The sequence below is a fragment of the Poecile atricapillus genome, chromosome 2 (genome assembly GCF_030490865.1).
Source record: "Poecile atricapillus isolate bPoeAtr1 chromosome 2, bPoeAtr1.hap1, whole genome shotgun sequence".
Lineage (NCBI taxonomy): Eukaryota > Metazoa > Chordata > Aves > Passeriformes > Paridae > Poecile > Poecile atricapillus.
This window is the reverse complement of record NC_081250.1, coordinates 23465824-23480578: the sequence shown is the minus strand read 5'-3', so window position 1 is coordinate 23480578 and position 14755 is coordinate 23465824. Positions and strand designations below refer to the sequence as shown.

The 14755-nt window shown below is 40.8% G+C and overlaps 2 protein-coding genes across 7 annotated transcripts in view; one reads left to right on the top strand and one right to left on the bottom strand.

Annotated features, from left to right (window-relative positions):
* The first annotated feature begins 1971 nt into the window (after positions 1 to 1971).
* LOC131576720 (lanosterol 14-alpha demethylase) lies at positions 1972 to 13373 on the top strand. Its single transcript, XM_058833687.1, has 10 exons — positions 1972 to 2192; positions 3054 to 3152; positions 4133 to 4309; positions 7781 to 7907; positions 8783 to 8957; positions 9138 to 9257; positions 9725 to 9920; positions 10508 to 10603; positions 11461 to 11629; positions 12316 to 13373. The coding sequence occupies exons 1-10, from the start codon at positions 2019 to 2021 to the stop codon at positions 12492 to 12494; spliced, it is 1512 nt and encodes a 503-aa protein (XP_058689670.1). The 5' UTR covers positions 1972 to 2018; the 3' UTR covers positions 12495 to 13373.
* A 399-nt stretch (positions 13374 to 13772) lies between these two features.
* The window catches only part of AKAP9 (A-kinase anchoring protein 9), a 105292-nt gene continuing 104309 nt past the window's right edge, over positions 13773 to 14755 (bottom strand). For all 6 annotated transcript variants that reach the window (XM_058833683.1, XM_058833681.1, XM_058833682.1 and 3 more), the window contains one exon: positions 13773 to 14390. In XM_058833683.1, the coding sequence (XP_058689666.1) occupies positions 14347 to 14390 (44 nt within the window). In that variant the 3' untranslated portion in view covers positions 13773 to 14346. The remainder of the gene's footprint in view (positions 14391 to 14755) is intronic.

Here is a 14755-nt window from a genome sequence, read left to right as displayed (position 1 = left end):
AAAATGAGCTGCAAGATGGGAAAAGCTGACACTTGTGCCTTTGTAAACATGAGATGCCCAGCTTACCACCTATAGTCCATTGAACAAGCACTTTCTTATAAAGCAAGAACCTGTACAGCTGCAAAAGCAAAGATTTGAGTAGAACACTCAACCAGGCCCTGTAAGGCAAAAGAGTAACTGAAAAGTGAAAAACAGGTGTGATTTTACCAAGTGGAATAACTGACCCCAGTGAGCAGTTTGTTCAAGAATGAAGCCTCGGTCCTGGCACAATGTCCTGCTGCTGCTACTTGGTGCAGGGAACAATTGATCCAGGGAGGTGGGGGCTTCCCAACCATTGTCAGCTTACAGCTGGATGCAATTTAAAGCTGGGCTGTTGACTGGAAAAAGAAATACAGGTTCAACAGAAACAACATACATGGTTTGCAAAAGCTCTTCTTAATTGTTATTACTATAGGGTAAAGGTATAAAAATAATGTACTAAATGACTATTCTGTATAAATTTAAATATAATTAGTAATCACATAAAAATTAAATAAAACCATTCATGTATAGGTAATTAATCTGGAAATCCCCTCCCTTGGAAGAAATAGACTGATGCTATTCTTCCAAAAGTGTCCTTACTTCATAAATTGACAGAGCAGAATGTCAATAACATCCAGTGATAGCTTTCATGTCTCCCAGCAGATTGTCAAGGCTTGTACAAAGGAACCCTTTCTCAATCACTATATATATATATATATGTATATATATATATGTATATATATATATGTATATATATATATATGTATATATATCAAGCAGTTATTTATCACTGATAAATTTCCTTTGGCACTGGAAAGTGTTGAAACTTCAGAGCTTACAGGGAACAAATTGAAAACTTTACTACATCCTATTGCTGACATGAAGAGTTTGAAGGTATTCAACATTGATTCCTTGCATGTTTCAGCATTCACAAGCATTCTCTGCTACTATCTCATCCACTTATCTAGTAATCTAGCATATGTGAGACCTTGATACAGGGGTAACCACAGGATATTACACATTTTAAAAAAATACAAGAATATTCATTCACTAACAAGCTTATTCTTTTGCCTGTGCACCTTTTCCAGTTGACAAAACTAGAAGTACTCAGAACTGATGAGAACAAATAGTTTATTTCTGATGAAGTAGGGAATTTATGAGAATTTAGGTTTCTGAACTTTGCAAAAATTTATTTAAAAGTTGCAAATAATCTTTGCAACTGTACCCTGTTGAAATGTCTCACTGTATGTAATGATCAACCTGGTTTCCTCCTTGTATTCCCAGATTTACACATTTAAACTTTAGAAACTGACTGGACTCACTGGATGAACAAATACTGCTTTTAAAAGGTCTATCTAAACCAGAATTTTCCGGAGATCCATTAAGATGCATTCCTGTTGAATTAAAAAATTGTATGTGGAAAACAAGCTGACCTCGGCTGTGATGAGCTCTCTGTTTCCAAATTCAGCTTTGTGCATTACTTGACCTTAAACCCTTAGATATTAGTGGAAACTCATTTCAAAAAAACAGTACCCTGATTTTCTGACATTAAATAATTAGAACATCTAGAATTAAACACAAATAAGCTGTCCACGCTCTCCGCGTGCTGTACAGCCTTACAAACCAGCGCCCCGGGCTGTCAGCGGGTGCGCCGGCAGCGATGCCCAAGGGACGGCTCTCGGTCATAAGCCTCATTTCCCGGGGAACTGCGTTGTCCGGCTGCTCGAGCACACCCAGCCTTTCCAACAGGCCGGGGCCGAGCGCCGCGGGGCCGAGGCCGAGCCCTGAGGCGGCGGGGCCCGGCCCCCGCGCGGCGCGGGCCAATGGCGCGGGCCGCAGCCCGGCCGATGCCGTCACCCCGCGCAGCGCGGCCGCGGGTTGGCTCCGGCGCCGGCAGTCGTCACATGGGCAGAGATCAGCCCAGCGCCGGGACCCGTCCCACGGGCTCGGATCAGCCCGGCCCAGCCGCCCCGCCCTGCCCCGCGGAGCCACGGCGGATGGCGGCGGGCGCCGAGAAGATGCTGAATCTTATGGAGGTCGGCGGGTCCCTGCTGGAGCGGGTGGCCGTCGGCAACCCCCTCTCCCTGGTGCTCGCCGCCTCCGCCTTCGCGCTCAGCCTCGGCTACCTGTTCCAGCTGGGGTACCGGCGACACCTCGGCTCCGACCAGAAGGTGAGCGCTGCGGGCGGGCAGGGGCCCGGCGGGCACCGCCGCTGTGCCGTGTGGGGACGGTGCCCGCGGGCGGGGAGCCGGGCGGGCTGGCGGCGGGGCGCGGGCCCGGGGAGCGGCTCGGACAGCCCTCGGGGGAGCCGCGCTGGAAGCCGGCCGTGGGGAGCGGGCTCCGGCGGGCGAGCGGCGTTTCCAGCAGCCTCCGTGGGCAGCTTCTGGGGCAGGTGGCCGGCTTCGCCCTCAGCGGGCTGGTTGGTACCGCGGGAGACAGAGGCGCTCGGGGCTTGCGGAGCCCAAGGGCGTTCCCGGTGCTGTTTCGTCGATGGAGCTTGAGAGAAGGTGCCCGCTAATGTGAAGCACAGTGCTAACTTGAAGTTGCTTTTGAGGGGCTGTTTAACAAATCCTCCAGCACTCTTTCTGACTGCCGTCTTTTCAGTTGCAGTATCTTTGTGCTTCACATTCAGAGGCAGCGTAGGAAGACTCTTAATCGTATTCACTTTATTTTAACCTTTGCTGCTTTTAAATGTAGTTCTACCTGAGCAACTGAATATGTTTTTCAAGTTGACCTTTTCACAAGAGTTAAAACATATTTAAAACTTCTACTGTAGTTAGTTTTTACGTAAATGGACATGATTTTGTTACTTTTGGGCACTGGCGAATGCCAGGAAAGTGGTCAGGGCACCAAGCCTGGCAGAGTTCAAGAAGCATGTGGACAACTCAGGCACATGGTGTCACCCTTGGGGATGGGCCTGTGCTGGGCCAGGAGTTGGACTTCGATCCTTGTGGGTCCCGTCCAGCTCAGGGTATTCTGTTAGTTCACGATTCTGTGATAATCTCTGAATTATCTTTCTCTTTCTTCTACAGAACTACCCACCTTTTATTTCGTCAGGCATCCCATTTCTTGGTCATGCAATTGCATTTGGAAAAAGTCCCATTGAATTTTTGGAAAATGCTTATGACAAGGTATGTTTTCTCACATGACTGGCTGAGCATATAAAAAATGTTTTTGTCTATTTATTAAATTCTCGGTCTGGGACCTGTTTAAAATCAGTTCATTCTCACCATGTTGAATATGGACTGGAGGTGTGCACATTAGGCTCTGTGATCTTCAGATCTCTTCATCTAGCAGTAGTGTTTTCTGAGCTCTTGTGATTCATGTCACCAAATATGCTTGTACATTTGGGTAATAGTCATAGCTGAATCACAAGTTAATTAAAAAGCCATTTTCATGAAATTTTTTCTTTCTGTAATTGGTAACTTTTAATCACATTCTTCACCAACCTATGATCAGGTTGGAATGTAGCTGATCACCTCTGTGGACAACTTGATGAATTTTAAGGCTTCTCTGATGTTAAGAGAGGTGGTGTATAAAACCTCAGTAGTTTTGATACAGTAACAGCCTAGAAGAAATTGACTAAATCACTAGAGCCTTAATTCAAATTAAATTAGATTTATCAAGCTGTTTCACATTGTCTAAAACTAGATTTACAAGCTTAAATCCTAGCATGGTTAGCTTAGAGAAAGCTAAATCTGCATGAAGGTCTGCTGGAGATGACTTCTAAACTTCAAAATCTTATTTGCTTCTAATTATCTATGCATAACTCCAAATCCAGAATTTTTCAAGACAGTATTTGTAGATTACTGGTGTCAACATGTGCTGCAGTCTCTGCTAGTTTTTTAGTGTGACTGATCTTTTATGTTATCTAAAATAAATGGTTTTAAAATGTGCATATTCACATGTGTTCATTATAACATTAGATAACAGTAGTATGTACATTGAGAACAAATTTAAATGTGATTTAAAATATATTTGTCTTTATTAAATGTCTGGATACTTTGTAGGAGAAAAAGTAATTTATGAAAGACTGTACAGAGAGATAGGGATGTAATGATTTTTGCTCTTCTTTCAAATCAATTTGTTTTCTGTTTATTCTTTCTCTTAGTATGGACCTGTGTTCAGTTTCACTATGGTTGGCAAGACATTCACATACTTACTGGGTAGTGATGCTGCTGCTCTACTCTTCAATAGTAAAAACGAAGATTTGAATGCAGAGGATGTGTACTCTCGGTTAACTACGCCAGTCTTTGGCAGGGGAGTTGCCTATGACGTCCCCAATGCGGTTTGTATTTTAAATATCAAATGAGTAGAAAAGCAGTGCAGTTTGAATGCTGAGTAGGCAGCCCTGAGCTCTCAGCTCTGTGTGATGGGGTTGTGTTCAAAGGAACAGTGGCATACTGCAGTAGGTAAATAGTCTCACTGGATAATCAAGACGGAGCATGTTCCGGTTGCTTTCTTTACCACCTGGCCATTTGTCACTCTGGATGTTACCTTTTGTTCTTGAAACCATCTAATCTCACCATAGAGGTAAAACTAGTGTGTCACTTTTTTCTTCCCTTGCAGCTTGCAACAGACTGCAGCTCACTTTTCCCTTCCAAGCAACTTCAGGTCTTTCTTCTGAGAAAGCCCTAAGAGTGGTAACCATATTTATACCATGCCAATTCTAGACATGGGAGTAATAATTTAACAGTTTGAACCACAAGGTTTGTTTTGCTCAGACAGAAGTCATTCTGTGTATGTTTGTGTCTGTGTCTGGATGCAGTCTGCATGGGAGCACAGGGGTTGTGTCATTTAGCGTTCTATCTGAACTAAACATTGGCTGCTTTCTTGTTTGTGAGGGTGGCCTGTCATGTCAGACTCTCAAACTGCAAAAGCCAATTTTTCTGTGGCCATACTTGCTCCACTGACACTCTGTGCTCAGTACATGTTGTGTAGCAGAGTACCTGGGTGGAAGAAACAGCACCGTGATATACTTTATTTTTGGATTTTCAGTTTTGGCCTCGTTTTGTTTGTATAAATGCCAGTCATTTGACTAGTTTCTGTGACCATCAATTTATTTTCCTCCTTAGCATGCCTCTTCTTTCATCCCTGCCTACATGCTGTGATTGTTGCCCTGTTGTTTGATTGTGGCTTAGGGGCAGTAATCACTCTTGTCTTTGCCTCCATGGTTGCATTTTGCCATGATCCAGAGAGTAAGGATGTTCTTACCCTGTTCTTTTGGAAATCTCATAGACAGCTAACTACCTACAATTTGCTACTTTCTAAGTAGGTAAAGGAGAATTTGGTTGTCTCCTCCTTTATCAGGAAGTACTAAATTGTGGATAGCAGTTTGGGGGAAGGATTGGTTGGTTGGGTGGTAGGTTCTTCACCACTTGATGGATTTGCATAGCTCCTCATCCCTGTGAGAACCAGCAGGACTACAGCCTGGATAACAAGTAGGAGATCATTTCTTGTGTCCTAGGAGATCTTTCCCATGAGTAGGGCCATTCTAACAGACTGGTTGCTATCAGTTTGAATAGTCAGAGGTCTTTCTCAAAAAGTCAGGGATAGAGTTATGAATCACTTTTGCAGCTGCTGGAGTGTGGAGGATGCATGCTTCTCTGCAGTGCATCTTATCATGTTCTTCTCTGGTATATACTTGTTTCAGAAGAGTGTCTGAATCAGACTGCTAAGCTGACCAGATTTTCACTGTGTTGTACTTGTTTTGTGGATTCTGACTGTCATGGGATGTCTGCTTGAAACTTAAAGGTCATGGTTTGTCCTTAATTCTGTGAAAGTTTGCCCTCTTGTTACAGATGATTTGACTTCTGCTTTCATGCTCTTCAGTTTGTGGATGGATTTGAATGTCTGACTTCATGCAAGAGCTAGCTCTTTGATGTGATCTAATCTCATCCATCAGTTTTATATAATTTTCTGTAAGCTCCTTGGAAATGGGCATGTCTTACCCCCATGTATTTCAGACACAAAGGGATGATGAAGGCTTACCTCACTGGCCCACCATATACAGCTTTTTTTTTCTTTTTTTTTGAAATGAGGTCTTTTTCTAGGGTTACCCTATGTTTTCTTTTTCCCTAGAGTGCACTTGAGTTCTGCTGTAGTCAGGAGATGAATTGTATTACTCAGTAAGCCTTGGGTGTCTGTGGATATGTCTACTTAATTCATACCCTTGATACCAGAAGGACTTCTTTCTTATTATCTCTGCAGATTTAGGTTCCTCAGAAAATCCCCTTTTTTCCACAAAAATTACTCATTTTCCCCAATGAGGAGATGCAGGGAGTTTGCTATTGAAATTTAAATTATCTCTACACTGATTATCTCTAGTTTCCCTCTGTGAAGCTAGAGAGGCAGCATAGCCAGTTGTGGCCAGAATGCATTCTGCTAGAGGTAAGCTTGTTCTTTTGCATAGTGTCACCACTACAATTTCATTTCAGACATCTAATGGGAAGGCATTTAGAGAGCCATGGAAAATTTTGTTGGCATTCTACAATGGATGGGTCATCCTGAAGTTTCTTTCAAGACTCCCTTTTCTCTGCTTAAGCTGCTAAGTATCTATTCATTCTGTGACTTTCAGTCATGTGTTTGGAAGAACCACCCCTTATTCTTCAAAATGAGTAACTTGCTTATTTACCAGTGGTTCTGGTAATTGTTAATTTCCATAGTCAATATATCAACTAATATTCACTCTCCTCCCTCCAAGCCTCTTGCAAAATTGTTTTCTGTTAGGAGGAGCTGAAATTGCAGAGGATGTGTTCACTCCTACGTGCCATTCCTGTCTCCATCAAGCTGGAGACTGGCTAACGTGCTGCAAGGGAGAATGCGCTTCTCTCTTTGCTCTGTGTCATGTGTGCCCTCTGACAGACTGCTGGGGCCCTCACTGCACTCTCAAAACAGAAGCTTCTAGGAAGTAGCTTTTCTTTTAATGCCTTCTGTTCTATATTGTACATGCAGAGCCCTTGGTGGGAAGACGGTTTCTGCTTTATTACTCGTGGTGCAGTGCAGAACTAGAGGGCAGATGCCTCATTCATAATTAAGGCTTAAAAAACAAATCAATTATTTTCTGAGTCAATGTCCTGTCAATGCATTGAATGGTTCTCATCTATCAAAGGGCTTATCACCAATAGGTTTGTTATCTATGAATTTATACACAGAAAAAGAGGAAGTTGTGAGAAGGGTGTGAAACTCACTATTTTCCTAGGAAGCAGCTTGCCTCCTGCTTCTCTGTCTGACTTCCTGTGCAGTGAGATCAGAGGGCTCTGTAAAAGAAAAGGTCATCTCTAGTCCAGGGTCCTTCTGCCTGAGAGAACACAGGAGAGGGAGAGGGAGAGAAAGTGAGGAGGCTGCATATCAGGGGACACAAGCTAAATCCAGACTTTGCAAAGATGGGGCTGGATATGTTTGTGATTATATATCTAAAGGGCATTCCATAGTTCAATTTTTATATGCATCTTGTATCTTCAGGGGTAAAGCTTAACAAAGATACTAAAAAAACTTTTTTGTTTGGTGCTACATGGGAGAGAACTTCAGCTCCTTTGAGCTATTATTTTACTTCAATATTTCTGAACTATTGCTTGAAAGAAGGGGAAAAACAGAGTATTACCTATTAGTTAAAACTTAGTATCTGCTGTACCTTGCAGTCCTAATCATAATCCCTGTTTACTTCTGGATGTTCTTATAGTACAAATTCAAATAAGTTTTAATCACATTAATATGATGATCCTTGTACTGATTGCTTTTTCTGTCTTGGTTCTTTTAGATATTTTTGGAACAGAAGAAGATGCTCAAAACTGGGCTAAACATTGCCCAGTTTAGACAGCATGTATCTGTGATTGAAGAAGAAACAAAGGAGTATTTCAAAGCGTGGGGAGAACATGGAGAGAAAAGTAAGAAGGATTGTATGCATTTTCCCTCCAGTTTTCTGGGAAGTACTTAAGGCCAATGCAGTATATTTTTGTAAAAGATTTGCATTGTAAAAGAAATTTAAAAATTTCAAAAATCAAATGTAAGGCTATTGGAGAATAAAGCTGCTCAGAAAATCACTGGAAGGAATGAAGAATTATCTTAGTTTTGCTTTCTCAGTCAGCTCATAGTGCACCTGCTGTGTTTGTTTTGGATGGTGTCAGTCAGCTCAGTGTAACCAGTTCCTAGCTCCTGAGAAAAGCTGCTGCTCTGACTTCCTAGAGAGTCTGTGCTGAAGATCTTGGCTCTAGGAGTTTCTACAGTGAAAAACTGCATCTTTGAACCAATATGGTTACATTCATGACCAAAGTGAAATTGTTATTTTCCCTCATTCCCAACTTACTCATCATCATTGTTGCAGTCTCACAGTTGCATATTATTTAAACATACATACTTATATTTAAATGCATAAAAATGATATAATACATGTCACATTTTAACATATTGAATTATTTTGAATATTTATTATTTATATGTAAAAATAGTTAATAATATGGTAATATATAATTTGATATTTAAGTGTCTAAGTACTACTATATAAAAATAAACCAGTGAGCAGCAAAACTAACTGGTTTCCCATGGGTTTGGATTTCAGGGTTAAATCTTTGTATGACTTCACTTACGTTTATTCAGGATTGAGGTTGTGATGGATGGCTTGCTTTAGAAGAATGACTAACTCTGCTAGAAAAATTTCTAGAAAGAAATACCTTAGAAAAAGGTCTCAGTGATATAACTAAGAAGTTATTCAAAGACATGTGATAAGACACATTTCAGTAATGTTTTTCCAATCTTTCCTCAGACCTGTTCGAAGCCCTTTCAGAACTGATCATTTTGACAGCAAGTCATTGCTTACATGGGAAGGAAATCCGAGGCTTGCTGGATGAGAAGGTGGCTCAGCTGTACGCAGACCTGGATGGGGGTTTCACTCACGCTGCCTGGCTGCTGCCAGGCTGGCTGCCTCTGCCGAGCTTCAGGTACCAGCAGTAACAGAGGAAGCAACTTAAGCCTTTTATCTAAACATCATTGTTGTTTGGATTGTCCCCCCATCCCCACCACTTCTTCTTTGTAAGCTGTTGTAGACATCCCAATAAATCCTCACAAGCATTTTGTGTTATGTTGTATAAAATTGCTAATGGAAGTGTCTTGAATTGCAGACGACGAGATAGGGCACACAGAGAAATAAAGAATATTTTCTACAAGGTTATCCAGAAACGTCGAAAGTCTGAGGAGAAGGAGGATGACATGCTCCAAACTCTACTTGATGCTTCATACAAGTAAGCCAAGAGTTTAAAGACTTGTTTGAAGATTTACTTTAGCTTTGAGCTCTTTAATTAGAACTATCTACCAAAACCCAAGAAACACTCCCTCATGTTCTGAATTGGTTTTGTTGCATGCAATTTGTCCCAGCTGTATTCTTAAAAACAGGTTTAAAACTTCACATATCAATGGTTATTCAGATTTCTCAGATTTTCATTGGTGGTCATGGGGTAGCTGAGGTTGCCTCCTTTCTCTTTGCTGGCTATTGAGGAATGATTTTCTTATAGCTCCTAAAGAGTCTCTCTCCCTGTTTTCCCTTCTCCCTACCCTTAGATCTTTTGCCTCTTTATTTAGGGTAGGCAATAAAAGAGTAGGAGTAAGGAGTACATTATTAGAAATTGTAAATGTTATTGTATGAATAGCAACATAGCTAAACAATGAAACGTGACCAAATGAAGCTCCAGCTTTTCTCCCTTGGATGCAGGGACGGCCGCGCGCTGACGGATGATGAAATTGCGGGAATGCTGATCGGGCTGCTGCTGGCAGGGCAGCACACGTCCTCCACCACCAGCGCCTGGCTCGGCTTCTTCCTCGCCAGGGACAAAGCCATACAGGAACAGTGCTATGCAGAACAGAAAGCAGTGTGTGGGGATGACTTGCCACCCTTAACTTATGACCAGGTTTGTACATTACATTAGTCCTGAGGGGTATTTTTATTCTTTTAGATGCTTATTTAAAAAAAAAACAAACAAAAGCTCATTGAACATGAAATACAGTCACATGCTTTTGTGTTGAAATAATAATTGGCACAGTCATTCTGTGATAATGCTGTTTGCCAGTACATTTCCTCTTCTCTTCTGGTCCAAGTAAATTTTCAGTTTGATACTGTTTTTTTAAATCAGTGTTCATTAGGGAAATTGCAGTTCCTATGTTTATTCAATAAATGATAGTTCTGTAGCAGAGGAAGATCCTTGTATTTCCACTGGGGAAAGCAATGCAGTGTGACCTTGTTTAATTAGGCAACAGAAAATACTTAAAAGACACATCAGTAAGATGTTGTATTTGATTGTACTGGTCAGTGATTTTTTCCTTCTTAATTGAATCAAATTGAAAAGAAATAATCAGTGTAGCTAATAAAGTACATGTAAATATAAGCTGCTTACTCTTTGATTTTTTTCATTTGTTATTAAATGGTATAAAATAGCATTTTGTTTGTGTTGAATAAACTTGGCTATATTTTGATACATCATTTTCTCTGTATTTTCAGCTCAAGGATCTCAGTTTGCTGGACCGCTGTCTAAAAGAAACTTTAAGGCTTAGACCTCCTATAATGACCATGATGAGAATGGCCAGAACTCCTCAGGTGAGGAAGCTTTTTGGAGCTAATTTCACTGCAGCAGCACAGGCCCAGTCAGAGGTATCTTGGCTGGCAGAAGGAAACACAACCGAGCCATGTTTGCTGGCAGGGAGGAAAGCTGATTGCAGTCTGGGGTTCTGTCCGTGGTAGCATAGCCAGCTGTTGAGTTAGGAAAGCAGTTACCTTCATGTGGAATTGTGTCCAGTTTCAGACCCCTGCAACCCCCAGAAAGCGAGAGACCGATGAAGTGAAAGAAGCAGAGGCCCACCCAGATGGGAGGGCGCTGCAGCACTGGTGGTGAGATGCTGAGGGAACTAGGATTGTTCCCCCGGAGAAGAGCAGCTCTGGGGCCTAGGAACAGCCATGTACAGTTTTCTTCAGCAAAACTGACTTTTTTGTAGCTACCAGTCTTATTGGAGCTTAGTTTGGTGCCACCGTTTTTTGTTTGCCAGGAATTTTTAATTGCTGTCATAGAAAAATTTGGCATGCATTTAATACAAGCTAGGTAGATCTGAAAGAAAACTTGCTGTTTGTACAAATACAGTACCATGTCAAAAAATGCAATTTTTTTAAACTGTTCCTGCAATGTCAAAGGCTTTCAATAAATTTTAAATTCATTCTTTTCTTTTAAAACCTCCTTCTGTAGAATTGCCAGCCTTACTAAAACAGCTGGAAGGTTCCTGCAACTACTTGAGCACTGTGTCCTGTACAAGTAAGAGAGGAAGTGTAAGGCTGCATTAATTTTAAATGCACTTGGCAAAAATCTCTTGAAATTTAAGCCTCATGACACAACACTTCAGGTAACACTTTTAAAATAAAAATGGAGACATTTTATCATGTGTGGGGTTTTGTCTCTTTTGTAGACTGTTGCTGGATACAGTATTCCCCCTGGCCATCAAGTGTGTGTCTCTCCCACTGTTAACCACAGACTCAGAGACTCCTGGAATGATGCTCTGGACTTCAAGCCTGACAGATATCTCCAAGATAACCCAGCAGCTGGAGAGAAGTTTGCATACATTCCATTTGGTGCTGGTGAGTAAGAGAATGCAGCACCTTGTGTGAGGTTGTGCTGAGGTGGCTCACACCAGCCGTCTCCTACAGCACCTCTCCACACTGCCACATCTGAGGATAGATTTTTTTTTTTTCTGTTACTGACTGAAAGTTTTCTTACTGTGAATGTGCTGTTAAAATAATTAAGTTAATACTTCTGCATTAGTCATAGCTGTATATATCTCTCATAGCAGTTATCAAAACACCTTTAGGTTAGTGTGAGTGATGCTTGACTCGCATCTTTTTAAGTCCAGGACAAACCCAGTAATACGAGTTCAGTTGAAGGCAGAGCAAAAGTCTGCAGAGTCTCATCTTCCAGAACAGTTTACAAATATTGCCATAATGGAGTTAGAGCTGATCTCATTTCTCAATGTTGTAAATGCTTCTTTCCTGATACATAAATTAATGCTTTCTAGTGGGGACAAAACAGCACAATCTCATTTCAATTACTCATATGTTTTATGCAGTGACAACTTAGAAAAATAAGACTTGGATGGAATTATAGAATGAGATATGTGAAACATCAGAGCCTCTGATTGTTGGGAAAGGGGCAACTACTGTCTGCATAAAACTTCTAAAAATTAGCATAAAATTAGCATAAAAATTAGCTGATTGTCAAAGGGGATCCAATAAAATATTCTAACTGCATTTTATGGCTTTCCTTCTAGGCCGTCATCGCTGCATTGGAGAAAACTTTGCTTATGTTCAAATTAAGACTATTTGGTCTACTTTGCTTCGTTTGTATGAATTTGATCTCATCAATGACTATTTTCCAACTATAAATTATACAACAATGATACACACACCTAACAACCCTGTTATCAGATACAAGAGGCGGGCACTGTAAAGTTTGGCACTAAAACCTTGTGTAAACTAACAGACTTGAATAAAATTGTGACAGAATAAGTGGCAGATGGAAGCTGATGCATCTACTCTTAGGCTGCAACAGTAGTCTACCAAATACAAAAGTTTTGCATCCATTTTGTTTGCCCACACTATTTGATGCTGCTGTGTATAATTGCTTGTTCTACAATTTTCTCATTGCATTTTTAAAGCAAAAGTGTCTTTTCTATTGATGTAACTTTTAAGGTGCATGCCACATCTTTGATGAAGAAAGAAGTGATTTCTACAAGTGGAACTCCTTCCTTTTGAAAAATAATTGAAGATTACTTTCTCCAGAGAACCAAGGGGCAAGGCTGCCTACCTTGCCTCTATACCCAATTTCAGCAAACCCATCTGGGAACAGGCACCACAGGGGACTGTACTTGGTGGTGCCCTTCCTTTGGCATGTATGATTCTGTTCCAAGTGAATGATGATCTTCTTCAGGTCTTGGCTGATTTAAGAAAATGTTACTGTACAGCTAAGTGGTAGGCACAATTCAAAATGTTCACAGGTAAGTCATTTCAAGAATGAGCCATTTAACTGTCTAACTTGAAGTAGATGTAAAATGCATATGTTCAGAAAGCAACAAGTAATTCTCTAAAAAAATTTTGAAAATGGTGATCTCTGGAAGCTTGATGTAAAGTGTAAGAGTAACAATATGATGATACCAACATGAATTTTGTAAATAACATGTTTGTGTGTAAGGAGGTGAAATAGCTGAATGTTGTCTGGGTTTGTAGTGACTCATGCGGGATTGTTAAATGGTGTTTGGTTCAAGAGTGCTGATGATAAATGGTAATGAGCTCTGGCTCACAGGAATTTTGAATTAAATTTGTAAACAAATCTCTTGGGGAAGTTTTTCATGCTCAACCTTGTCACTTCTTTCTGAAAACGTTTCATCAGAGAACTTGTAACTCTTTCTTGGAGTGGGCTGTGTCCCCTTCAGCAGTGCTCTGTGTAACCAAGGTTTTGTGTTGTCCTTCCTGGTCTAAATTCAGTGTAACTGTTCTAAAACATTGTGTTTGTATCAGTCACGGCAGGTGAGGGAGCCCAGGCTCTTCCCTCCCAGCCCTGTCAGATGTGACCAGGCTCTGCATAATCCAGGCTTGTCCCTGGCCCTTTCACTGACAGCAGTGCTTTGGAATCTGTAAAAAGTCAAGCTGCAGTCACTGCAAGTAGGAGGAACTCAGGCAGGAGCAACCTGTTTCATGTGAATAAGGGAGCGGTTCTTGAACACAGTTAGAAGCATGAAGTCATGTTTATTTCAGTACTTTGACAAAATACCCATAAAATTCAAAACTTCTACCATTACAAAAATAGGTCTCTACAAGTGATATTCTGTCTGCACTGCCAGTAGCAAATATTACGAGAGTCAATGTAACTTCAGTAGCCTTGCCAGAAAAAGTGCAAGTAAACTTTGCTGAATGTAGCTCAATTTAATTAATACACAAGTTTCATCTTCGCACCCTTTTGATAAATACACACGTCATAAGTTAATCATTTAAATTAGCATTCCACAAATATACATGTACTTTAAGGGTGGGGGAGTTTGTTTTGGGTTTGGGAGGACTTTTTGGGGGGGGTTGTTTGGGATTTTTTTGTTCAGATTTTGTTTTGCTTTTTTTCATAAACACAAAGTGCCTACGTCCATAAATCCCAGTCTCTGTGGGTGTGCCAGGATGGAACTGTATACAATCGTATAGCTGTGTTCAGATTGGTCCCACAATATACATGTACAAAGCACAGAAAGAGCACAGATTTACAGAAGGCAATCTGTTAGCATCACTGCCAGTGATGGAGATGTTGAAGGATATTATTATCTTCTTATACCCATGTGCAACTGAGTGTATGAAGTCGAACCTGTAAGATGGAAAAAAATGTCATCAGAATTACCCAGAACAAGTACGTACCTGCACCTGAGCAAGCGTGAAAAATTTTACATGGGAAATTATAGAATAGGGACTTTTAAACATTAAATCTTTTAAGAACAAGACTTTCTCAAATGATGGGGAAGACAAACACAGTAACTTCAAAACTCAAGTTCAATAAATTTCATCCCATTGTTCTGACAATTTTCTTGATGTATTCCTCTTTCAGTACAAAAATTGTCATAATCTATGGGACAAATTTACTGTAACTTCTGTAATCGAAGCGGTAGAAGAAAAAATTCCTCTTCCATGTCCCAATCTTCTGGGTACATTTTTCTCTATATAACTTAAACTCTT